The sequence below is a fragment of the Xenopus laevis genome, chromosome 8L (genome assembly GCF_017654675.1).
Source record: "Xenopus laevis strain J_2021 chromosome 8L, Xenopus_laevis_v10.1, whole genome shotgun sequence".
Taxonomy (NCBI): domain Eukaryota; kingdom Metazoa; phylum Chordata; class Amphibia; order Anura; family Pipidae; genus Xenopus; species Xenopus laevis.
In genome coordinates, this window is record NC_054385.1 from 96,295,422 (window position 1) to 96,320,531 (window position 25,110).

At 42.3% G+C, this 25,110-nt stretch overlaps 1 protein-coding gene across 2 annotated transcripts; it reads left to right on the top strand.

The window, feature by feature from the left end:
- Positions 1-321: 321 nt before the first annotated feature.
- Positions 322-24,746, top strand: atg14.L (autophagy related 14 L homeolog). Of its 2 annotated transcripts, none has more exons than XM_018231034.2 (10): positions 322-835; positions 10,436-10,498; positions 15,250-15,292; positions 16,627-16,708; positions 17,322-17,559; positions 18,368-18,597; positions 18,939-19,056; positions 19,473-19,563; positions 21,465-21,550; positions 23,621-24,746. In XM_018231034.2, exons 1-10 carry the CDS (start codon positions 549-551, stop codon positions 23,925-23,927), a joined length of 1,545 nt encoding a protein of 514 aa, XP_018086523.1. In that variant the 5' UTR covers positions 322-548; the 3' UTR covers positions 23,928-24,746. The 2 variants fall into 2 exon arrangements, with proteins under 2 accessions (XP_018086523.1, XP_018086522.1); XM_018231033.2 differs by lacking the exon at positions 322-835 and adding an exon at positions 2,290-3,212.
- Positions 24,747-25,110: the final 364 nt, after the last annotated feature.

The following is a 25,110-nucleotide window of genomic DNA, read 5'->3' on the forward strand; positions in this document are numbered from 1 at the left end:
CTGTTTCTCTGCAAGCTCCAGGATGCTGCCACTCAGCTCTCTCTATGCCATAGAGAAAAGAGCCCAAACAGGAACAGTGTGCTTACAGGGGCGGGATGTAAGGAAGGGAGAAGCTCTCATTGGCTGAAAAGCACTGGGGCAGGGCGAGATTGCAGAGTTAGGGATTGTCTGCCAATTTTATACTGCTAATGAAAACTCCAGTTGTGCATTGTGTCACAGCTTGAAATTGAGTTTACTGATCATGGAACTTGCAGATAATCCCTAACTTTGCACTTTGCACAAAAAACAGAAAATCTGCCTACCCCTGCCTTGACTCGACTGTTACCCCCACTGAGTCCACCCCTTCATGCTTTTCCCCTCCCACCTGGGGGGAGGGAGTGTTTCTGCTTGATTCTATGCTCAGCCCCCCTCCCCAGTCCGTGCTGGCTCCTCCGTTTAATCCACTGCAGCTCCTTTTAGATGATTACACTTAGATATATGCAATTCCAATCAGCTCAGCACCTTTCTGCCACAACGGTAAAGGCCCAGCCCACCTCCTTTTTCCCAGCATGCAACACTTTGAAAACAAAACCCCACGTGACAGCCGGTGTCAGGAAGCTGTCATGGCGTCTCCCAGTGGGAAGGGAGCTCGGACCTGGCAGGATCAAGCTGTCGCAGGGGGAAGTGGCAGCCCAAGACGGGGCACAGACTTAGTGGACTCAGTTGACGATGCGGAGGGGCTGTACGTGGCGGTGGAGAGGTGCCCGCTATGCAATACAACCCGCCGGAGACTGACCTGCGCTAAGTGCGTCCTGAGCGGCGACTTTGTGTTCTTTGATGGCCGGGACACTGAGACGTAAGTGCTGGGATTTGGGGTCACTATACACTGTAGCTACCACATTACTGCCAAAGCACAGGGCACATATGTAAATAAGCCTTACTGGTACCCGTGCTGCTGGGACTCTAACACTATTTATTTCCCTCATATGTATAGAAACCCTCCCATCCAAAGAGCTCTATGCTAATGCAGCCCTCTGTTTTAGCCCTTCTGCACCCAAACACCATAGTCTCCTAAACTGAGAAGAATACACAGGGGCAACAGTCACTGTTCCTTTACACTATGAGAGCATGAAGCAGGAATAGGTGTGCTTTATAATTATATGCCATATATGCCACTGTACACGGCCACCATCAGAAATCACGGGGCCCGTACAGCAAAATTTCTGGGCCGCCCGGTTCCCGCCCACCCCAGATCCCGCCTACACCACAGTAAAATGTCCACAAAGACACAACCGCTTAAAATGGTAAACCCCCTCACTCACAAGTTACAAAAAGCCATTGGTGGTCAGGGCCCCCTTATAATTTAAAAAACAAAATCGGCGTCAGGGATCCCACATAAAAGTTTTTTTAAAAAACATTAGTGTTCAGGGCCCCCTCATAAGTCAAAAAAAACTACTGGCACCAGGGGCCCCAAAAATGTTTTTTTTAAAAAAGCATCAGTGGTCAGGCCCCCCTTTAAGTGAAAAAAAAACTATTGGCACCAGGGCCCCCATAAATGTTTTATAAAAAAGCATTGGTGGTCAGGGCACCCCCATAAGTTAAAAAAAACTATTGGCACCAGGGGCCCCATAAATGTTTTTTAAGAAAGCATTGGTGGTCAGGGCCCCCCTATAAGTTAAAAAAACTATTGGCACCAGGGGCCCCATAAATGTTTTTTTTAAAAAAAGCATCAGTGGTCAGGCCCCCCTATAAGTGAAAAAAAAAAAACTATTGGCACCAGGGCCCCCATAAATGTTTTATAAAAAAGCATTGGTGGTCAGGGCACCCCCATAAATTAAAAAAAACTATTGGCACCAGGGGCCCCATAAATGTTTTTTAAGAAAGCATTGGTGGTCAGGGCCCCCTATAAGTTAAAAAAACTATTGGCACCAGGGGCCCCATAAAATGTTTTTTTTTTTTAAAAAAAACACAGGGCCCCCCTATAAGTTAAAAAAAAACTATTGGTGCCAGGGGCCCCCTACAAAAAAAATCATTGTATAAGTGGGCATTGCACACACTGTATATAACAGGATCCAGGTTTCCACTGATACCAGTACTAGGCAAACTCTGTACACAGGGTCTGTGGTCGCTAAATATATCACACTAGCTCCAGGATGCTGCCACTCAGCTCTCTCTATGCCATAGAGAAAAGAGCCCAAACAGGAACAGTGTGCTTACAGGGGCGGGACGTAAGGAAGGGAGAAGCTCATTGGCTGAAAAGCACTGGGGCAGGGCGAGATTGCAGAGTTAGGGATTGTCTGCCAATTTCATACTGCTAATGAAAACTCCAGTTGTGCGTTGTGTCACAGCTTGAAATTGAGTTTACTGATCGTGGAATTTGCAGATAATCCCTAACTTTGCACTTCTCCTCCACATACAATTTTCGGCCGTGACTTCGGGTCTTCAGCACAGTCGGGCCCCCCTTTAGCCCCGGGCCCAGTACAGGTGTAGCCCCTGTACCTCACTACTTTTCTTTATATTCTAAGGCTACAGGCACACAGGCTGATGGCTCTAGCTGTTTTCAGGCTGCATATTTTTCAATCAACCACAAAAAACACAATGTTAGTTCTTCAAGATATATATAATTCTCCAGCCGATCGTCTCCTCCAGCTGTGTAAAATCTGCCTACCCCTGCCTTGACTGCGACTTTTAACCCCCACTATGTCCACCCCTTCATGTTTTTCCCCACCCACCTGGGGGGAGGGAGGGTTCCTGCTTGATTCTATGCTCAGCCCCCCTCCCCAGTCCGTGCTGGCTCCCAGTCCAGAGTACAATAGGCCTCATACGCCTCCGTTTAATCCACTGCAGCTCCTTTTAGACAATTGCACTTAGATATATGCAATTCCCCTCAGATTGGCACCTTTCCGTCACAACGGTAAAGGCCCAGCCCACCTCCTTTTTCCCAGCATGCAACACTTTGAAAACAAAACCCCACGTGACAGCCGGTGTCAAGAAGCTGTCATGGCGTCTCCCAGTGGGAAGGGAGCTCGGACCTGGCAGGATCAAGCTGTCGCAGGGGGAAGTGGCAGCCCAAGACGGGGCACAGACTTAGTGGACTCAGTTGACGATGCGGAGGGGCTGTACGTGGCGGTGGAGAGGTGCCCTCTATGCAATACAACCCGCCGGAGACTGACCTGCGCTAAATGCGTCCTGAGCGGCGACTTTGTGTTCTTTGACGGCCGGGACACCGAGACGTAAGTGCTGGGATTTGGGGTCACTATACACTGTAGCTACCACATTACTGCCAAGGCACAGGGCACATATGTAAATAAGCCTTACTGGTACCCGTGCTGCTGGGACTCTAACACTATTTATTTCCCTCATATGTATAGAAACCCTCCCATCCAAAGAGCTCTATGCTAATGCAGCCCTCTGTTTTAGCCCTTCTGCACCCAAACACCATAGTCTCCTAAACTGAGAAGAATACACAGGGGCAACAGTCACTGTTCCTTTACACTATGTGAGCATGAAGCAGGAATAGGTGTGCTTTATATGCAGGGCCGCCATCAGGGGGACACAGGGGGTACTCCTGTACCGGGCCTTAAGGGGGGCCCGGCTGTGCACCCTGGCCCGCACCCCCTTGGGGCCCGCTGGAGCCGTGATAACTTATCACAGGTGGCTGGCCAATGGGAGGTGATGAGCATGATGTGACGTGACGTGAGCCTTGTTCCGGAGCTGGCTGCTTGGGAGAAAGCGAGAGAGAGAGCGAGAGGTAGAGCTAAAGGCAAAGGGATGAAGGAAGGGGGCAGCAAAGGAGTAGGGAGAGAGCCAAGCAAGCCGCTTCTGCAATTCACTAACTCCAGTCCTTCCCCCGCTGCCTGGACTTGTCCTGAGTCTGACAGCTTGGATACAACTTTCCCCTTCCGTGTTCATCGTGTGGATTTCTCCCTTAAGCCTGTGTACCCAGAGTGGTGCTGCTGAGACCTATAACTGGAGATATCACAGTGACTGACTAAATGCTGAAAAAGAAGCAAAAGGGGTTCTGCAGCATCTCTGTATGTGACCTATATTTTACACACAGTATAAGCTAAGCATTTCAGTGCAAAACTATTTCTACTTTTAGTTTCCACAATTAAGATTGTGTGGCCCAGCTGTGATTAGCTGATGATGCTGGGAGTTGTAGTTCTGAGCAGCTTCACATCTCACCACTCATCTAATAAAATAATATTTTACTGGAAAATATGATCATAATTTTAAGCTTAGTTTTAAGGGTTTTTTTACTGTTTTTTACCAGTCCAAAAAAAATAATAGTGGGGTGTTGAAGCAGCAGATTGCTGCAATCCATTGAGCTATTGGCGAGATTGAGCAGGGTCAGACATAGAAGTGACAGTATGCAGTAATATCTCTCTGGCCGCTCTAATCAAAGCTCTGCACAGGGTCGGACTGGGCCGGCAAGGCACCGGGAAAAAACCCGGTGGGCCCCTAACTCTTGTGGGCCCCTAACTCTTGTGGGCCCCGCTGGCCCAGGACCACACCCAAAATACTTCACAGAGTGCGCATGCGCAGAGCCGCGGCGCTGCGCACAAACGCGGCACACACTCCACCGCTGCAGGGGGGCTGTAGGGTGGCCCTGGGGCAGTAACCCCCGTGGGCCCCGGGCCCCCCAGTCCAACCTTGGCTCTGCAGATCCACTTGACCAGGGAATTGGGGAGCCCCTTACACTACATAACTCTTCTTGCACATGACTGATAGCTGAAAGGTCAGCTGTTTCTTTTTTTTTCCAGCTAGGTTGCATTCAGCGCAAGATAGAAAAATTTTATGTTTGAAAGATCACCCCCCCAAAAAAATTAAAATGATCCAAAACGTTTTTTAAATATCTGTTTGTTCTTCATTTATTGTATAAGGCTGCAGAAAGTGTTTGTTTGGATAAAGTGGCTGGTATTTTACATACACTTCTGGAGTGGGGTGTATACACTCGCATCCCCATTACTAATTTATGTTGTTGGAAAAGACCCGGAGCCACGAAAATAGCCGAAATTGAAGGCCTGAAGCCACGAGTTCAGTTCTATTGAACACCAATGTGTGTTTTTTTTATTTTTTTAAACCCCTGGCCACCAATGTATTATTTTAATACTATACAGGCGCCTGCCACAAATGTTTTTTTTAACTTGTAGGGGGCCCTGACCACCAATGTTTTTTTTAAAATTTATGTGGAACCCTGACCACCAATGGCTTTTTATAACTTGTGGGTAAGGGGGTTTACTGTTTTTAGCGCTTATGTGGACTTTTTACTGGGGAGTGGGGTGGTCACGATCTGGGGTGGGGTTTGGGGCGGGATCTGGGGTGGGCGGGGACAAGGGTGGCCAGAAAATTTTGCTGTACGGGGCCCCGTGATTTGTGATGGGGGCCCTGTTTTTATGCCATATATGCCACTGTATCTCACTACATTTCTTTACATTCTAAGGCTACAGGCACACAGGCTGATGGCTCTGGTTGTTTTCAGGCTCCATATTTTTCAATTAACCACAAAAAACAGAATGTTAGTTCTTCAATATATATAATTCTCCAGCCAATCTTCCCACAGTCTCCTCCAGCTGTGTAAAATCTGCAAAAAAGTAGATAAGCAGAGAAATCAGGAACCTATATAGTGTAGTAAATTAAACCAAAATCGTGAACTTCCCCTTTAAAATAGATATAAATATTTCATTTGCATAAAAAAGAGAGAAATTGGTATATACTCCAGGAGCCTTCACCAATTGGCAGAAATTTCTACTCACAGACCCATCGTTATGATTACTGCATGGAACAATTTTTAGACTATCTTTTCCTAATCTCTCCTCCCTTCCAGTGTCTCAGATGCTTAAAATAGGAATTAAAAAAAGAAGAGCCTAATACTATAGTACTGTTTAATCATTTAAAAGTTTACAAAACAATATATTTCGCGCACATTTGCTCAAATGGGATGAGGCACATACATGGCCGGAACTAGGGGTAGGCAGAAGAGGACCTGCCTAGGGTGCAACAACAGGGGGGGTGCCAGGCACTTACATGTAAAACCATATTCTGCCTACCTCTAGTCCCTGTGTCCTGCTCTCCTTACTCCCCTCTAAGGCTTTCTCCTCTCATCAGATGCTCTCCCCTCCCTCTCGACGTTCTCCCCACCGATGCTCTCCCCTCTCCTCTGACGCTCTCCGCTCCCTCCCATCTGATGCTCTCCCTTCATTCCCCTGACTTCCCTTTGCTACTGCACATGAGCGGGAAGGTTGCTTTAGGGCTCACTTGCTTTCAAGGGGAGCTTGCGGAGGGGAGAGCGGGCTGGCCAGCCAGGTTGCCTATGGCGCCTGGTCGGCTCAGCCCAGCACTGGGCACATAGTACATAGAGTCACAGAGTCCCCTTTCGGGGAGCCTGAATATTTTTGCAGGCTGGGAGAAGCATATCTGCTCAGTGCCATTGATGTGAATCCGATCAGTTTCAGCTTCAATATCTATTCATAAAGCACTAGTAAGTTATACAGTCCCTGTTTACACTGCCTCCTCTTTGTACTGCCCATCTTTGTAGAACAAAGGCTTTAACCCCAATTTTCTTTTCAGTCCTACTCATACTTGAATACAGCAGTACAGTAGAACCCCATTTTATATTTTTTTAGGGGACAGAAAAACAATGGTGTAAAATCAGGGAAATGTATCATGGATCATAAATAAATGTGCAACCACCAAAAAAATACAAATATAAAATGAGGGGATGTATAATTGAGGTTGCACTGTATACGCTAAAGCAGTACAAGCCCAATTTGCCTACAGAAGAAACCTCTCTCTCTATCTCTAGCTTAGCTGAGAATAATTACTTTATTCCTTCATTACGTCATCAAAATCAAATATTTTTTTTCACTAACAAGGGAGTCTGTGCCTTCATTTTTTCTTCTGGGTAGAAGAGCTAGCATTGCACAGAACTGGAAATATCGTATAGGTGTGCCAAATGAAATTGGTGTTTGTTTATTTATGTAGCTAAGTCCTGCACAGACATTGTATACAGGTGCTGCTTCTAGATGAATAACAAGGGCATTTGCCCACGGATTAGCACAAGCCATTTTGGGGATGCTTCTTTAAAATGATTGCAGATAAAATGGCTAACAACTCTTTTTTTTGTGTGTAATATTTATAGAGGTTCAAACTGTTTGCTGACAATCATTCTCCAACTTTTTGTGTACAAATAATGGCTTTTGTATTGTTTATAGCAGCAGGTCTCCAGAATGTAGGTTAAACCACACCAGAGTGTTTCTAGGAGCTGGGTCAATGCTGCAGCATGGGTTAGAGGAAACACTATCGATTTCTTTCAGGTCCTAATTTTAATTAGCTCTGTCATGTATAAGAGGACCCTAAAATATAAATTTAATTTATTTTTCTTATAGTTGAACAAGATTTATAAGCTCTCACGAGCAGGGCCCTCCCGCTATTGTTTCCTAACAGTATGCAATTGTAACTGTTCATCAGTTCTGGTGAAATGTTGTAAATGTAAATGTTCGGTCTTGTATTTATGTCCCTTTACTCTGTAAAGTAGTGATGTGCAGATCAGGAAAACCTCAACCAGCACCTGACCCTAACACAAAACCCTAACCCTCACCCTACCCTTCTGTGTGCACCTCTTGTTCCAAGACATGGCATTTTCGGGAGCAGTCAAGGAGTGTACTTCACCCAGTTTGACCTGCACCCAACCACAGTGGTTGGCAAAATTAATTATAAAACATTTCCATCTTTGCTGAGCCATTTCTTTTCCTATTGTGTACCATGTAGAAGTGGTCTGTGAGCAGTGTCAGACTGGCTCACCAGAATAAGAGGAAAACTCCTGGTGGGCCCTCCTGCTTCTAAACATTTGGGCTATTTCATGGCAATTTCTTATTTCCTTAACAAAGAGGCTAAATAGACGGAATAATAGATTATAGTATGTAAAGAAAAGAGACTAGGAGAACAGAGGTTGAGTGAGAAAAGGAAGAAAATAGTACAGAGAGTGGGCCCCTGGTCTAAGGTTTTTTTGTGGGCCCCTGGTGTCCCAGTCTGACTCTGTCTGTGAGCTGCCGCTGTGGGTTGTTTTAACATTGGTTTATAATATTGGGTAGAGAACCTGTAAAGAGTAAGCTATGACTGAGCAGGGCCCCCTGCCTTATTCCCTTAAATCACACAATGGATGAAAGAAAGGTACATTGAAAACATCACATTAAATAGGTTTGGAGGTCTGGGAAGGAAACTGAAATATAATAATAGGGAAAAAATAAAGAAACGGCACTGATGCTGAAAGGGTTGCTATGTTGTTTGGAGAGTATACATTTACTCAGTAAAGTGCTCTTCAATAAAAAAGAAAAAAATGGGGGGTAAGGCCTACCAACCTGAAATCTATCATGTAGATTATCTGATTAACAGCTGGTTTGTTGGTTATTTTGTGCACCCACGGCTTACAGTGGCTGCAAAAGTAATTACTGTTGTTGGATAAAGGAATATTGTGGGATACCCTACCAAAAACAGTCTTTAATATTAATATGTTGCCATTACTGCCATCTTACAATTGTGTTAAAAATACTTTAGAAAACAGTATTCTAGCATAGTGGCCTGTGAGCCTAGTTTAAGAATAAAGTAGCTGAAACAGAGGGCTCTCGGTGGATTGCTTTTACAAAAGAAAAAGAAAAAATGATATACAGGCCTGTATATTCAATTTAATGAATCTGCACTCCCAATATGAATCATTTAAGAAGAAAAGACTACAGTGGGCCTATACTATGATCATGTGATATAATGTGGTGCCACTTTTCACGTCGGCGTTCACTTTGAGAAAGGCCGTGGGTCGGCCGAAATGTCAGACCGCGTTTTAAAAAAAAATAATAATATATATATATATATATATATATATATATATATATATATATATTTATATATATATATATATATATATATATATATTTATATACTGGTGTTCTTTAAAATGTTGATTTTTTTTATTGGATTACAAACACAAAATATACTTCTTGGGGCCTCTCTTGTAAATGAAACCTATTATATGCCAAGCGTCAGTTGAGTGTTGAAATAGCAAAATTATTATTCAAGGGGCGGGCAGTGAGCAAAGCCTTCTGTTTGCATCAGATTAAATCTTTTCTAATAACACCCTATGATGTTTGTTGTTCAGAACTTTCCACTTTGCCAACCCAGTCAGGAAATGATCTGTACAGTCATTGCTTGGAACTTGCACATCTCGCCTGTTAAACTTCATTCCATTACATCGGAGTTTCCTACATCCCTTCGTACAACAGGCAGTAGATTAGGCTTTTAATGTTAGGAGAAACGTTTCCCTTCTGGCAGTATAAATTCTTTTGCCCTAACTAATAGAATCTCCAACTGATATGTTACAATGGCATGGATATCTTTGCCATGATATTTGTATGTGGCTAATATGTCAAAATGTGCCTGTCCAATTGGCTCATGACTGTAATTTGTTATGGAACAGTAATTGTAATGTCCCACAGGTGGCACCATCCTAATGTGGCTTGTAGTGAGGAGCAACAATTGCACCCGCAGGGCTTAATACACGCAAGGAAGGCATGTCCCATGCTGGCTATCCTTGTTTTTGTCTAGACAAATACAAGAGGTCCTCTGCACTCAGCCCATTATCAATAAACATGTATGAGACCTGTTATCCAGAATGTACTGGGCCTGGGATTTTCCGGATAAGGGATCTTCCCTTAATTTGGATCTTCATACCTTGTCTACTATAAAATCATGTAAATATTAAACCCAATAGGTTGGGGTTGCTTTTAATAAGGGTTAATTTTATCTTAGTTTGGATCAAAAACAAGCTACCGTTTTATTATTACCGAGAAAAAGGAAATCATTTTTCATTTGGATTATTTGAATAAAATGAGAGGGTCTTTCCGTAATTCGGAGCTTACAGATAACTGATCCCATACCTGAATTTAGGACATTGAGACATTTTCTGCCTTAAAGGAGAACTAAACCCCCTTGCTAAAAAAATACCCCTACCCTCCATAGTCCTTGCTCCCCCCGCACAGGTGTTAACACCTGTAAATGACCCTAAGTCGGTAATTACCCCTCGTTGCACAGTCAGCACATTGGAGCTCACTGGCGCCATCTTCATCGATTCAGCAATCTTCGGTAAGTAAGCACTGTATTGGCGCATGCGCAGTTGGAGCAGTCTTCCGATTCGTGATAATTGCGCACGCCCCGAAAGTGACAAAAATTACCGAAGCGCCAGAAGAAGACCCAAAGATTACCGAAGCGCTGGAAGATGGCGCCCGTGAGCTACACTGCGCTGACTCTGCAACGAGGTAATTACAGGCTTAGGGGCATTTATTGTTTTTTTGTGTTGGGGGTTACAGGGAGGGGGAACTATTCGGCCAAATCCTAAAATAGTGGAATACACTGTACTTAATTGTTGCATTTCATTTTCTTACTGAATATTCTCCATATCTTCTAGGTTTGCTGACAAGAGACAAAGATTAAATCACCTCCATGACACGCAGCTGGACTTCCAGAAACAGTAGGTTATACTTTGTTCATTTGATCTATTTCACCTTTAGTTATGATGTAAAACTAAATATCACATTCATAACCACACAGAAGAAAAAAAAATTCCCCCCATTGAATCGCACACTTCCGGGAAAGTACATGCCCTAACTTGCTGCTTTACTGTCTTTACGCCAAGAACTATATTTCTTTGCTTTAAACTCTGCTTTCATAATTGTTGTTCTTGAGAATCAACTCGGTGCCCCAGTAACTGGCTAGAATCACTTAGGTAGTTCATATCAATTACTGTTACTATTGTAATACTATAATACAGTTAATCATGGGGACCTGCCCACAACATGGGAACCCATTTTACATCCCCTGATTTAACCTTTTACATGCTGCCAAACATAGTACCAATAGTGCCAATGACATAGCCTCTCTGTTTCCAAGTTGCCTTCGATGTAAGCTGTGCTGGCTGCATGTTGTGCTGTTAAATCAATAGGCAAATGCACTGAAAGGGTTAAAGATTAATCTAGATGGGATTCCTTCATACAAACCGCTCCATGTGTCTTTTCATTTTGTAGCTGGAAACCTACATTGGGAAAGGTGTAACTTTGTACACACAATGTTGTAATTGCCCTTTAAGTGAGATAATGGGCGGTGCCTCAGCATCCCTGCTTTGGTCTATGGAGATTGCTTATTAATCATTCATAAAGGCTAGTGTGGATAGGAAGACTTTGGATCTCAGAAAGTTTCAACGGTTGACCTGCCTGTAATTCCCTTTCCCAGCAGTTATCCTTATCTTTATTGCTGAGCCCTGTCACTGTTTCCTCTTTGTGCAGTAGTTGTTAACGTATCAAAGGTTTATTTGCATTTCCTCTTCCTTATCTGTACACCTAAGGCTAAGGCCACACTAGGCGATAGCGCCGCGATTTGACTCGCGGCGACTTTTCGCGGCGACTTTTAAGCCGCAATCGCTGGGGAAACTTTTGCGCTGGCGTCTATGGGGAATCGCCAGCGTAAAAACACACGCGGCGATCTTTTTTCTATTGTCGCTCGAAATCGCCTAGCGAGGCAATTTCGAGCGACAGTAGAGAAAAGATCGCCGCGTGTGTTTTTACGCTGGCGATTTTTCGCGATTCCCCATAGACGCCAGCGCAAAAGTTTCCCCAGCGATTGCGGCTTAAAAGTCGCGGCGAAAAGTCGCCGCGAGTCAAATCGCGGCGCTATCGCCTAGTGTGGCCTTACCCTAAGGGTGGTGACACACGGGGAGATTAGTTGCCCAGTGACAATCTTCTTAAGGGTAGGGACACACTGGACGATTTGTCGCCAACGTTTTTAAAAAGCAAATCGCGGCGACATATCGCTCGTTTTGTCTCTGAACAAAACCAAATGAAAGACGCCAGCTCCTGTGCCCACAGCGAGTTTGTGAATCGCCTGTAGCTCCAAAACGCACTGAGACCCTTTTCCGAGCGATTTATCAGAAATAGCATGTACTTAGAAAAGCACTGAAATCTCCTAGACACGCACACACATACAGATAAGTAGCAGCAATTGTATTCAAATTACAATGCGAACGCAATGACGCAAGAACGCAAGCACGTAAAGACGCCAGGTTACAGCGGGAAGCACAAACCGTTTCCGGTTTGGGTGGAGCACGTACCGCACAGAGTAATGGGATACAATAGTCGCTGTGAATCGTCTTGTCGTTGGCGACAAATCGTCCAGTGTGTCCTTACCCTCAGGGTAAGGCCAGACGAGGAGATTCACTGAGGCAATTTTGGGCGACTATTGAAAACACATCGCTGCGTGTGCATTAGCGCAGGAGATTTTGCACTGTAGCCTATGGGGAAAAAACGCTGAGGCAGTTCGGGGAGATAGTCGTGCAAAAGACGTGGCGATAAGTCGCCAGGTGCCAAAATCTCCCCAAATCTCCTCGTCTGGCCTTACCCTAAAGGTAAGGGCACACCTGGCGTTTCGGGGAGATTTAGTCGCCTGGCGACTAATCGCCTCTTCTTTGGGGTGACTAATCTCTGCGAACGGCTTCCCCATGTCTTCCGCCGTCTATAATGAAAAATCGCCTGCGGCATGGCACACGCGGCGCTTCATTTTCCGATGTTGCCCAAAGTTGCCTTACGAGGAAACTTCGGGCGACTTGGGAATACAAAGCGCCGTGTGTGCCATGCCGCAGGCGATTTTTCATTATAGCTGGCGGAAGACGTTCAGGGAGATTAGTCGCACCAAAGACAAATCGCCTCTTCGGTGTGACAATCTCCCCGAACTGCCTTCCCCCTGTCGTGCGCCGGTTAAAATGAAAATCGCCTGCAGCAATGCACACGCGTTGCTTCATTTTCCGAAGTTGCCTCATGAGGAAACTTCGGGCGAATTCAGAAAACGAAGCATCACCGATCTTCTTCATTTTAGCCGGCAGAGGGCAGGGGAAGGCAGTTCCGGGAGAATGTCACCCCGAAGAAGATGCAATTTGTCAATGGGGCGACTAATCTCTCCGAATCTGCTCATGTGGACTGACCCCTACTTGGGGCCCGCCGGCAAGAATTTGAATCGCCGGCAGTACTGCATACGAATCACTTTGGATTTCTGAAGTTGCCTCTCGAGGAAACTTCAGGCGACTTCAAAAAACCGAATCGATAGTTATGCCATCCTGCCGGTGATTTGTATTCTTGCCGGCGGGAAGGCATTTCGGGGAGATTAGTCACCTGCAGTAGAGAAGATTTGTTGCTTGGTGACTAATTTTCCTGTGTGTCATTACCATAAGGTTAATGCCATATGGGGGCTGATTCTTGGGCTGTGGATAAACAATAAACGCCCCCCCTGGTAGCATCAGCCCTCTCCTGTGTGCAGGAACATGGAGTCGATTTCTGCACCAAAATGCATACTTGCACATTTCAGGACTGAAATCAGTTTTGTGTGTCTGCACTTGGCTGATGTAGTGGCTCTGATGCAGTCACAGGAGAAAGCAGATGCCAGTGGAGGGGCTGTTTCTTGGCCAATGTTTATCTTCAGGTCGTGAATCAGCTCTGTATGGCATTAGCCTAGTTATTTGTGGACACTCCTTAGACTCCTATCAATGATTATAATAATTATTATCTATTGTCTGGCTTGTTTATTCTCAAAGTGAAAATTAGCCATAAGGCTGTTTCTTCATCCACTACTCTCTGTATCTGCACTGAAAGGCACTGCATCAGCCTGTGTTCAAACGTAGCGGATTTCGGAGAAATTCATACTTTCTTGTTTCCACTCTGTGTGTCTGCACAGCCTGTCAGTACAGATACAATAATAGGCGGATAGGAGCAAATCAGCTGTTTCTCTGCCTGCATTTATATACATACATATACATTTATACAGATACATATACATTTATACACATACTGTACATAGACATTTACTGTATACACAGGCAGAGAAACCACCTCATGTGGAAGTGGCTTACAGCTTGCCACACTCTGGATTAACTGTGCGATAGCTGTAGGACAGACCATCAGTAATCATCAGTTTGCTCCAATAAATGACCAATCAGCTTCCAACTCAGTACTCAGTTTTGAGGTGTTAGCAAATAATATCTGCTAGCTTTAGTCTAACAACAGGGATGTGGAAAAAAATTTTTTAACTTAAATGTAAATTACTAGTATATCTAAAATGGTTTTTATTTAGGGGCAACTATAGGTTAAACACATGAGAAGAGCAATAATGCAGTGTTAGAACTCAGTAGGTCAGATGTTCATACAGTCATGCCTTCTGTCTATTATGTTTAGCATTCACCATTCACTACATGGAAGGAATTACAGTTTAGCTATTGCCAGGAATTCATCCCCTCTTTATTATTTGAGCTTTGTTGAATATACGTAAAAAAATAAATGCTCAAATGCTGCTTGTGCCTTTGCCCTAAATCGGCGGTCCCCAACTTTTTTTTACCCGTTAGCCACATTCAAATGTAAAAACAAGTTGGAGAGCAACACCAGCATGCAAAAATTCCTGGGGGTGCCAAATATGGGCTGTGATTGACTATTGGCCCTATGAGGACCTGCAGCCTACAGGAGGCTCTGTTTGGCAATACACAAGGTTTTTATGTAACTAAAACTTGCCTCCAAGACAGGAATTAAAAAAAAATAAACACCTGTTTTGAGGCAACATGTTGCTCACGAGTCACTTGTTGGGGATCACTGCCCTAAATGGTAAGCCTTAAATTGATATGTGGGTAGGTTCTTGGCCCCCCCATTGAAACTAATCAAAAATCCGTGTCTCAATGGAGTGCTGTGTTGCCACCTTATTCTGAGTGTTTGTTTGCCCTACATACTGTATGCACTGTATTGTAAATTGGGCAGAATCACTGTTCTGTGAATTTTCTAGCCCAGGGCAAGTTAACTGTGGGACTATAAACAAAGATGGCACCTTGCTCCACTAAATAGTAGCTTAGGCCGATGAGGAACCCATTGGGGTTCAAGGCTAGCAATTAGATTTACTGGGGGGGGTGCCTTACAAATTAGTACCCCTATATAGTTTTATAGCATCTTTGTGTTCAAAATGAGTTGGGTTTTTGAATACAATATTATCATGAGGGGTGAAAGTATGAACATTTGGGGAATCTGTAATACATTTGTGTTCTTTTATTCTGTCTTCTTATGAAGTACGACGGTATGCTAGAACATAGAACATTCTTTGGTGTGAGTTTTTTTCTACCTACACTTGTTAAACTACATCTACTTACTGGTCTTTTATATAGAATAATATAATATATATATTTGGTTTTTTTTTTGTATTTAGAGTTGCCAAAGCAATAGAAGGAAAGCTGTGTGCCGATAAACTGGTAAGTTGTCTTTTTGCCTTGGTAGTATGTTGAGAAAGTTTTATTTTATTCTACTTGGGCAAATAAATAGACCTTCTACTTTAATATTAATATATGTTCAGCCTCCTTAAAGGGGTTGTTCACCTTAGAGTTAACTTTTAGTATGACGTAGAGAGTGATATTCTGAGACAATTTGCAATCGGTTTTCATTTTCTATCATTTGTAGTTTTCCAGTTATTTAGCTTTTTATTCAGCAGCTCTCCAGTTTGCAATTTCAGCAATGTGGCTGCTAGGGTCCAAATTATCCTAGCCAACACACATTATTTTAAATAAGAGACTAAAATATGAATAGGAGAGGGCTCGAACAGAAAGACGGGTAATAAAAACTAGCAATAACCATACATTTGCAGCCTTACAGAGCATTTGTTTTTTTAGATGGGGTCAGTGACCCCCCATTTGAAAGCTGGAAAGAGTCAGAAGAAGAAGACAAATAATTAAAAAGCAATAAAAAAAAAGAAATCACAAAAACCAATTTAAAAGGTTGCTTAAATTTAGCCATTCTATAACATACTGATAGTTAACTTAAAGGTGAACCATCTCTTTAAGGGTTTTTTTTTTTTTTAAACATTTTTGCATTAGCTTTATTCTAGTGACAAGCATGGCTGTGTGAATAATCTTCCTTGCCTGTCATAGCTTTCTATTAATAAGATGCTGGCAGTGGCTGAAGGCGACACTTGAGCTGGCATTCCAGAGCCCCTCCCTGTCATAGAGAAAGCATTTGTCATAGGGAAAGCATTTTTGCACATGTCCTAAATAACTCATTGGACAGTGCAAGAAAAGAAAATAAGAGAAATCTTAAATATCTCATCTTCGTAGGAAACTGCCATTTTTTTTGTCTGTAAGAAAACTAAGATATATATAATAGCCAGCTGCTCACCCTGAAGTGGGAGTGATAGAGAAAACACAGTGAGCCAGGAATCATCCATAAAGTCTGGCCCTAAAGGATAGCGTTGGACACTTCCGTATAGCTAGTGTATGGAAATCCACATTTTAGACGAGGAACACGCAGATAAGATACAGTATTTTTATTCATGCTCACAAAGCAACATCTCAAGACCAGTGGAGTTTAGGCATGCATCACACAGGAGGATTAGCAGCTGCCTACAAATGCTTCTAGAAATCCATAATACTCAATATCTCATATACTTGATGGAACCAGCTACAAGTAGCGCCTCTTTGTTGTCTTCTCATGTGATCTAAGGATCAGTGAAAATGTGGCATCGCCCAGCAGTGTATCACTTTGAAGAGCTGAAGAGAAACGCCTCAATAATATATAACATTAAAATATTTTTCAGAAATGGAAGATCATGTCCTGCAAAATGAGGCTCGAGCAACTGAAGCAAAGCATCACCAATGGCAAGGAAGAGATCTCAAAAAGTAATTCAAATGCAGTGGTAATATTTTAATGATGTCATAATTTCCTAGTACCAGACGAGTTACACAATTACTCATGTAAATATTTACAAACGTTTAGTATAAAATATGTTGCAAGGTGCTAATTATAAGAAATAATTAAGATGAAATGCCATTACAAGGTGTGCTATTCATAGTTGCTGGAGCTGAGCCAATAGGAACACACTATAATGCTTCTCTAACTCCTATTGGGCAAACCACTGATTCTATGGGTCTTTAAGGAGAGACAAAGGTGTGGCATATTTATAAAGTTACACTAGGGGTAGAACACCTGCCATATTTGGCATTCCTTTTCTGCACCCAGTATTTTTTTTTTTTTTTTTTATCCTGGGACAAAAATCTGGCTCCCAACTCTACTATCATTAAAGTTTCCCACCTCCACTTAGTGTAATGAGCGGATCCTGTCCTGCAGTGCCTTAAGAAATGACTCCCCTACACCATATTTATATTTCTCCATATAAATAAAACATATATCACACACATTTGCTAACCTATAAATAGTAGATTTTAAAAAAAAAAACACACGCAATTTTAGCAAATAATTTGCTTACTTAAATGACTTTGTTTATTTCTTAAGATTCGACTTTCCTCCTCAAGTTGAAAGAAGACAACCAGAAACTTTACCGTAGGGCTCAGTGGCATCAGGAGAAAAAAGAAAAAATCCAGAGGCGAAACCGTAAACTGAGCGATATGGTGGAAAAGAGAAATCATGATCTGAAAAACCAGCATGCGCAGTTGGCTCAGCTTCGCAGGTCACATATTCTTGAGTTGACATCAGTCATCTTTCCTATCGGTGAAGTCAAGAACATAACAAGGTATCAGCTTTTCAAAAAGTATTCCTACTCTTCAAGGCTAATTTGTTTGAGGCCAATTTATGGCACCTGCACTCACCCTATAAATGTCTCTAATTCTGAGAATTCAGACTGTAGTCTTATAGCCATTTCTTGTTCCATGCATGTGAGCTTGCTCAGCCAGTTGGAATGCATGCTTTCTGCTTCCAGTCCATTAACACTGGTATTGTTAACCACTTTATATCAGACATGGCATTTCCTGTGTCCTGCTGTACCAACTAAGAGATGCAGCAGCCCTATGAGCAAATGGGGAAGACCTTTTTGGCTCTTTGGCCTGATCTGCAATTGATTCTGATCAATGTTTTGCTACAGAGACCTAGTACAAACATCAGGGGGAGGTCTGACCAAGAATGTAATGCAGTGACAATAAATTTGAAGTTGCATCTCATCCCATGTACACATGGTCTTCTGTATCAGACTTCCTGTTTTCAGCTTAAACCACCAGGGCTTGGGCTTGAGCATGCTCAGTTTGCTCCTCTCCCCCTCCCTTTCCCCCCCTCCGTCCACCCATCCCTGCAGTGATCTGAGCCCAGAGCTATGAGTGAGCAGGAAGAGACTCAGGCAGGAAGTGATGTCGCACCAAGCTTATATGGCAGCTGCTATTCTAAATAACAGAGCTTGTAGAGCTCTTTACTCAGATATGGTAAAGCATTCTGCAGAATAAATATAGTGGCATAGCTTGCACTATTGTGGCTAATCTATTGGCAATAAACTGCTTTGGTAGCTTTCCTTCTCCTTTAATGGCTTCCGCTGAATTATTCTTTGCCATCAGGGATCCAGCTGACGTCTCATTTGAAAGTGATAATGCAATGACCTCAAGCACTGTGAGCAAACTGGCAGAAGCAAGAAGGACCACTTACCTTTCTGGAAGGTGGGTGTGCGATGATAATAATGGAGATACCAGCATTAGTATCACAGGGCCGTGGATTACTCTGCCCAACAATGGAGATTACTCAGCCTATTACAACTGGGTAGAAGAAAAGAAGACCACGCAAGGGCCAGGTATGTTTTGTCTCAGCTATATCTGCATTTTTGCTTTATATAAGAGCATTGCCAGACTGAATGCTATGGTCTGTCATAGGCATACAATATTGTATAATACGGACTCACTTTTTTGGTTCATGTGATTTGGAAAATCCACTACAGAAGGGTATTAATATCTGAAATGGGCAAACTGAAATGGTATCCGTGTATGACCAAGTGGAATAATTGGGTGTTACAGGCATTTTATTGTTCATTAACTGCTAAAAATGATGAGAAATGGTCATATAAATTGAGCCCAAGTGATGATACAGGATTCGTTTCATACAAGATGGCTCATTCTGTTGTGCTTTGTTTGGCAGATATGGAGCACAACAATCCCGCTTACACCATTGGTGCTGCATTATGCTATGCAACTCAGCTTGCCAATACTCTGTCACATATATTAAATGTCAATCTTCCTAGAAAGCTTTCTAATAGGTGAGTATGACAATAATGTAGAAATGATAAATGTGTGCAGGGTGGGATGTGTAAAAGTTACTTTATTTGGTGCATAAAATATAACGTTGTAGAGATATCCGACAGGATCATTTCTTAGCTCTGTGAGTGCTATGGAATAAAATGCATATGAAGGGTGTGCATGAGGTTTCCATTACTCAATAACTAATTAGAGTGCTGGTAATTGATATAGAATAGACCTTTCCAATAATTCTGACAGTCCCCTTTAATGTTACTGCAGAGATAAATATCGCTATTGGCATATGATAAGTACAGTAGCTCTACCATCCAAGCTGCTTAGATATAAATTTTGCTTTCACTGTTGTTTCTTCGTCCACCTGCCCAGTTGTTCGTTTCAGTGAGTAAATAAATTCTCTGCTGTTCATTTACATTCCCAGTGAATTTTGTGGGGAGAATCTGAACCGCTGGAAGTTCAATCGTGCTGTTAATAAGCTGAATTCCAACATCTTATATTTATGCTTTTCACAGGTATGTAGCTCTTTAAATAAAGGGAGGTATTTAGGGTATGGTCACACTGGGCGATTTGGGGAGATTTATTCGCCTGGCGACTAATCGCCTCGTATGCCTTACCTCTCTCTTGCGCCGGCTAAAATTAAAAATCACCTGCGGCATGGCACACGCGTCGCTTGGTATTCGGAAGTCGCCCGAAGTTTCCCCGCGAGGGGACTTCGGAATACGAAGTGACGCTTGATAAAGGGCCATTGTTTGGCTTGAAACGTTGTAACTGTCCTCATCACAAAGCCAAAGAAAAGCAAAATAAAGGCTTTTTAAACAAATATTCCTGGTGGTGCTGTCTGCTACAGTGTATGCAGTGAATGATGGAAGAGCGCACTAGGTATCTGGAGATTGACGCTGCACATTGGCACGTAGTACTAGCCCAACAGATTTGCCTTTTTTTTAGAGATGTAACCAGCTTCTCAATGGTCCCAGTGCACATATAAAAGGATATTAAAGGAGTGGTTCACCTTCAAACAACTTGTTGGTTCAGATAAATCAGCAGAAATAACAACTTTTTCCAATGACTTTCCATTTTCTATGTGTCACAGGTTTTCTAATATTGAAGTGTAAAGTGTCATTTTTCACCTTCTGAAGCAGCCCTGGGAGGAGGGGGTCGTCAACCCTGTAAACTGTTCTAAATGGATACATTTAGTTTATACATTTCTTATCTTTGTCCCTGCTGAGCAGAATCCCTGGGTTTATTACAGACAGCTGTTAGAATTGATACAATAGTTGCTAATACTCCAGAGATGCTGCTGAGAAATGGATCAACTCAATGTTGCAAAATTGTAACAGTTCAGATTCTGCACCTGAATTACTGAGCTGCCAGACTCACACCAGAGACACGAACATTCAACTTTAAACTTAGATTTTGGAAAAACAGTAATAAATAAATAATGGAAAGTAATTGAAAAAAGTCTTTATTTCTAGGGAACAATCTGAAAACAACTGAACTAAAAAAAGTGTTTGGAAGGTAAACCACCCCTTTAAAGGAGTGGTTCACCTTTAAGTTAACTTTTATTATGTTATAGAATGGCCAATTCTAAGCAACTTTTCAATTGGTCTTCATTATTTTATTTTTTTATAGTTTTTTAATTATTTGCCTTCTTATTCTGACTCTTTCCAGCTTTCAAATGGGGGTCACTGACCCCATCTTAAAAACAAATTATCTGTAAGACTACAAATGTATGGTTATTGCTACTTTTCTCCCCTCATCTTTCTATTCAGGCCCTCTCATATTTAAATTCCAAATCAATGCATCGTTGCTAGGGTAATTTGAAACCTAGCTACAAGATTGCTACAAGCTTGCTGATATTGAAAACTGGAGAGCTGCTGAATAAAAAGTAATAATAAAAAAAATGAAATACGATTACAAATTGTCTCAAAATATAACTCTCTATCAAACTAAAAGTTAATTTAAAGATGAACAACCCCTTTAAAGTAAAAGTATACCCTCTTCAAACTCACAGCTAATATAATGAAATTAAATAGGAAAACCTAAGAAGAGAAAAGTCTTCTTTCTGCTTAGAATGTGCATCTGGTCTTTTTTTCTGCTATTTTCTAAACAGAGCAACAGCCGAAGACTTTCCTTTTCTTATGTCTCAAGTCGTCTCCCAACTCCTCACTGGAAGAACTGACCAGCAGGTGGCGCTGTTATTCCGGCATCATTTTATTAGCAGTGTAAAAATGACTAATAGCTTGAAAACTAGAAAGAGAAATTAATATAAAGTGCTGAGAAAAGCAATCTTACACTCGTTTGTTGATCCCATTGTACAGGGAAGAAAAGCTACAAATGAAGGTAAAATACATTAGAAGGCAAAAGGGTTGTTGAAAACAGAAAGTATAACAAATTGTCATTTTCATGTTTGCAGCATGTGGACCTGGACTTGCTCCATCCCTTACATACGCTCAGGAACCTCATGTACTTGGTTAGCCCACAAAGTGAAAACCTGGGAAGGTAAGATTTCTACGTAGGGTTGCCTCGTTTTCCGGAAAAAAAATTCAGGCCTTCCTATATATTTATCTTTTTTCCCTATTAATAACATTGGGATCAACCATCATTTTTAGCGGCCAGGTGGCAACCCTATTTCCACGTGTAGCCTTTAAATCCAGAAAGGAAGCTGGTCTTGCAGCGTAGAGATCTGATCTATATTGGAAGCTTACACTTTTCTACGTATAGAAATCTTTTATTCTATGAGCATTGGCTTAAAAATAGCGCCTCATTCAATTATGGTTTAAAATTTGGCAAATCGATATATTGCTAATTTAAAAGAGATTAAAGGAGTGGTTCACCTTTGAGGTAACCTTTAGCCTGTTATAGAATGTTAATGTCCTAGCAACTCTGTAATTGGTTTTCTTAATTTGTATTTTATCATTTTTTGAGTTATTTCCCTTGCTCTTTGCCTCTTTCCAGCCTTCAAAAGGGGGGGGGGGGTCGTGTAAGGCTACACATTTATTGTTATTGTTACTTTGTATTACTCCTCTTTCTATCCAGGTCCTCTCCAATTCGTATTCCAGTCTCTTAATCGAATGCATGGTTGTTAGGTTAATTTGCCAAAATGGCAAACTGCATAGCTGCTGAATAAAGAGCTAACAAACTCAAACACAAATTATACAAAATTAAAATCAAACCATCATACTTTTTGTTAATTTAAAGGTGAGCAACCCCTTTAAGTAAAGGTAAAAACAATGGGGTTCCTAACAGCTTGGCACCTTCAGTGATTTTAGTTTTCCTTGTCCTTTAAAGGAGATATAAAGGATTAATGAAACCCCCCTAATTTTGTAGGCAATAATGAATACTATATGGGGCTGGTTACTTTTGGGCCAAAATGAAGTCTCTTTAAAAAAAAAAAAAAAAAAAAGGCCCATTTATTGGAGCTCCCTATAGATCTGCTACAGTCCCTTTCTGAGTTTCAAGTGAAGGGTGGGTGTGTCCTAACGATCCTTACCAGAAGAACAGTAGGGGGGGCAGCCAGTCACAGCCCTGCAATCACACAAGCAAAGACAGGCTTCAGTTCCCTATCAGGTCAGCCTAATTGCTCATTGGTTCCTACCCTACAGTGCTGGATGCCAACAGCTCCCCTGCACAGCCTGGCAAAGGAGGCAGCAGGAAGTGGAACAGATAGGCAGAACTAGTAGGATTTTTCCAGAAATTTTCAATAAAGTAACCAGAAACACAACTTTTTAAAGCACATCCCTTCTATATTTAAAGGAGTTTAATGCACTGGCACATTCTTGTTTTTTACATAATGTCTCCTTTAAAGGAGAAGGAAAGGCTTTGTGCACTTGGGGGTGCCAAATGTTAGGCACCCCCAAGTGACTGTATTGACTTACCTGAAACCCAGGGCCGGTGCTCCTATCAGCAGAAAACTGCACCGGCCCGGGGTTATTCCAGTGAGCACCATGGAGCGATCCTCTTCCGTCTTCTTCTTTCTTTAAATTTCCCGGGGCAGACGCATGCGCAGTAGAATGAAAAAGCCGACACTTTAGTTATAGTTCGATTTTTCGTTCTACTGTGCATGCGCAGCCGCGTGAAGGAAAGAGGGAGCCGGAAGAGGATCACTCCATGGTGCTCACTGGTTTAACCCCGGGCGGTGCAGTTTTCTGCTGATAGGAGCACCGGCCCTGGGTTTCAGGTAAGTCAATAAAATCACTTTGGGGTGCCTAACATTTGGCACCCCCAAGTGCACAAAGCCTTTCCTTCAAGGAGGCATATTATGTAAAAACAAGAATGTGCCAGTGCATTCAACTCTTTTAGATATAGAAGGAATGGGCTTTAAAAAGTTGTGTTTCTGCAAAAACTCTACTAGTCCCGCCCATCGGTTCCACTTCCTGCCGCCTCCTTTCCCAGGCTGTGCACAAAGCCTTTGCTTCTCCTTTAAAGGTGAAATCCTAGCGTTAAGACTGTTGAATTCAGTTTTAGGCCAGTTCTACCTGTGGGATAGAGATACAGTTTATAAAAGACCTATTTGCGTTTGTGACAGGGTTCTGATGGTATTGGGGTCTGATGCTGATTCTTTGCTTTCAGGTCTGGCCCCTTTGAGATCAGTGCAGATCTGGAAGACTCCATGGAATTTGTAGATCCCAGTGGAGCAGGGGAAACGGATGAGAGTGGAGACGAGCACATCAGTGATGAAGAGACTGATTTAGGAACGGATTGGGAAAATCTGCCAAGCCCTAAATTTTGTGACATCCCATCCCAAGCCGTGGAGTTGATGGAAAGCCAGAGTACGATGTTGTCACAGCCCATTGCCAGTAGCAGTGCCGGGGGCATGATCTCTTCTGCTGCTGCTTCTGTCACCTCTTGGTTTAAAGCATATACTGGACACCGCTGATACTACACTGGAGAGGACTCTAACACATGGAAATACTTCTGAATAGCAGGCAGGAGATCAGTCTCATGTGCAAATAACAGACACTGTTTCTACTCAAACACTTTGTATGTCAGTTAATGTTTTGTTTATTTGCCACTTGTAGCAGGGAGGGATATTGAAAGCTGGAGGGAAACTCACTTCCTAGTCTCTAAGAATAAAATAACATATTTGTGTTTTAGTCAACACAGCAGCCATGCTTTAAAGGGTCAGTAACATCCAAAAATGCAAAGCATTCATAGGCATTTATGTATCCACAGACACTTGTCCAGCTATCGCTTTTGTGACTGGTTGGAATTTTCTGATTTATCAAAGCAAATTCCCTGGCACTGCTAGGTACACATCTTTGGAATCATTTCATGGACAGTAAAATGATGGCAATGTATAGGGAGCCTTTCTTTATGTGTTTAATGTTACTGGCACTTTAACATCCATCCCATAGCACGTTGGAAATAATGCATTTAGCTTCATTATTTTTTTAAGGAACAAAACACGATTTCCGTTTTAATGAACATTTTAAGATTATTGGCAATTCCTTTAATTCACATTTAGGGGCAGATTTATTAAGGGTCGAATAGTAAATTCGATTTTTTTTTTTGGTGTCAAAATTCACCCAATTTGAATGTGAGATGTATCGCACCTTGATCATGTAAAAAATTCTAATGTGAATATTCGCCACCTAAAACCTGTCTAGTTCATTTACAAGCCAATGCCAGAGGTCCGTTGAACCATTTAAATATGTTAATTGCCTTCCTGACATTCATGTTTTTTTCAGAGGGAAAACTCGATTCAAATTTTTGGGTCAGGACTAGTCAATTGAATATTAGACATTCTAATTTTTTCTTAAAGGAGAAGGAAAGGTTCAAACTAAGGAAACCTTATCAGAAAGGTCCACCTAAATATACCAGTAAACCCTTAAAGTAATACTGCTCTGAGTCCCCTGTCAAAAGAAACACTGCATTTCTTTCCTTCTATTGTGTACACATGGGCTTCTGTATCAGACTTCCTGTTTTCAGCTTAAACCTCCTTGCCCCAGGCATGAGCATGCTCAGTTTGCTCCTCTTCCCCCCCCCCCATTCTCTGCTGTAATCTGAGCCCAGAGCTGTAAGTGAGCAGGGACAGACTCAGGCAGGAAGTGATGTCACAC

What these genes read in the sequence shown, in the direction of transcription:
- atg14.L (XM_018231034.2), top strand. Translation starts at nt 549, where the DNA reads ATGCAACACTTTGAAAACAAAACCCCACGTGACAGCCGGTGTCAGGAA. An exon ending in CAGCTGGACTTCCAGAAACA is followed by an intron (nt 10,499 to 15,249) that starts GTAGGTTATACT and finishes TTTTGTATTTAG; the next exon opens with AGTTGCCAAAGCAATAGAAG. An exon ending in AGCTGTGTGCCGATAAACTG is followed by an intron (nt 15,293 to 16,626) that starts GTAAGTTGTCTT and finishes AATATTTTTCAG; the next exon opens with AAATGGAAGATCATGTCCTG.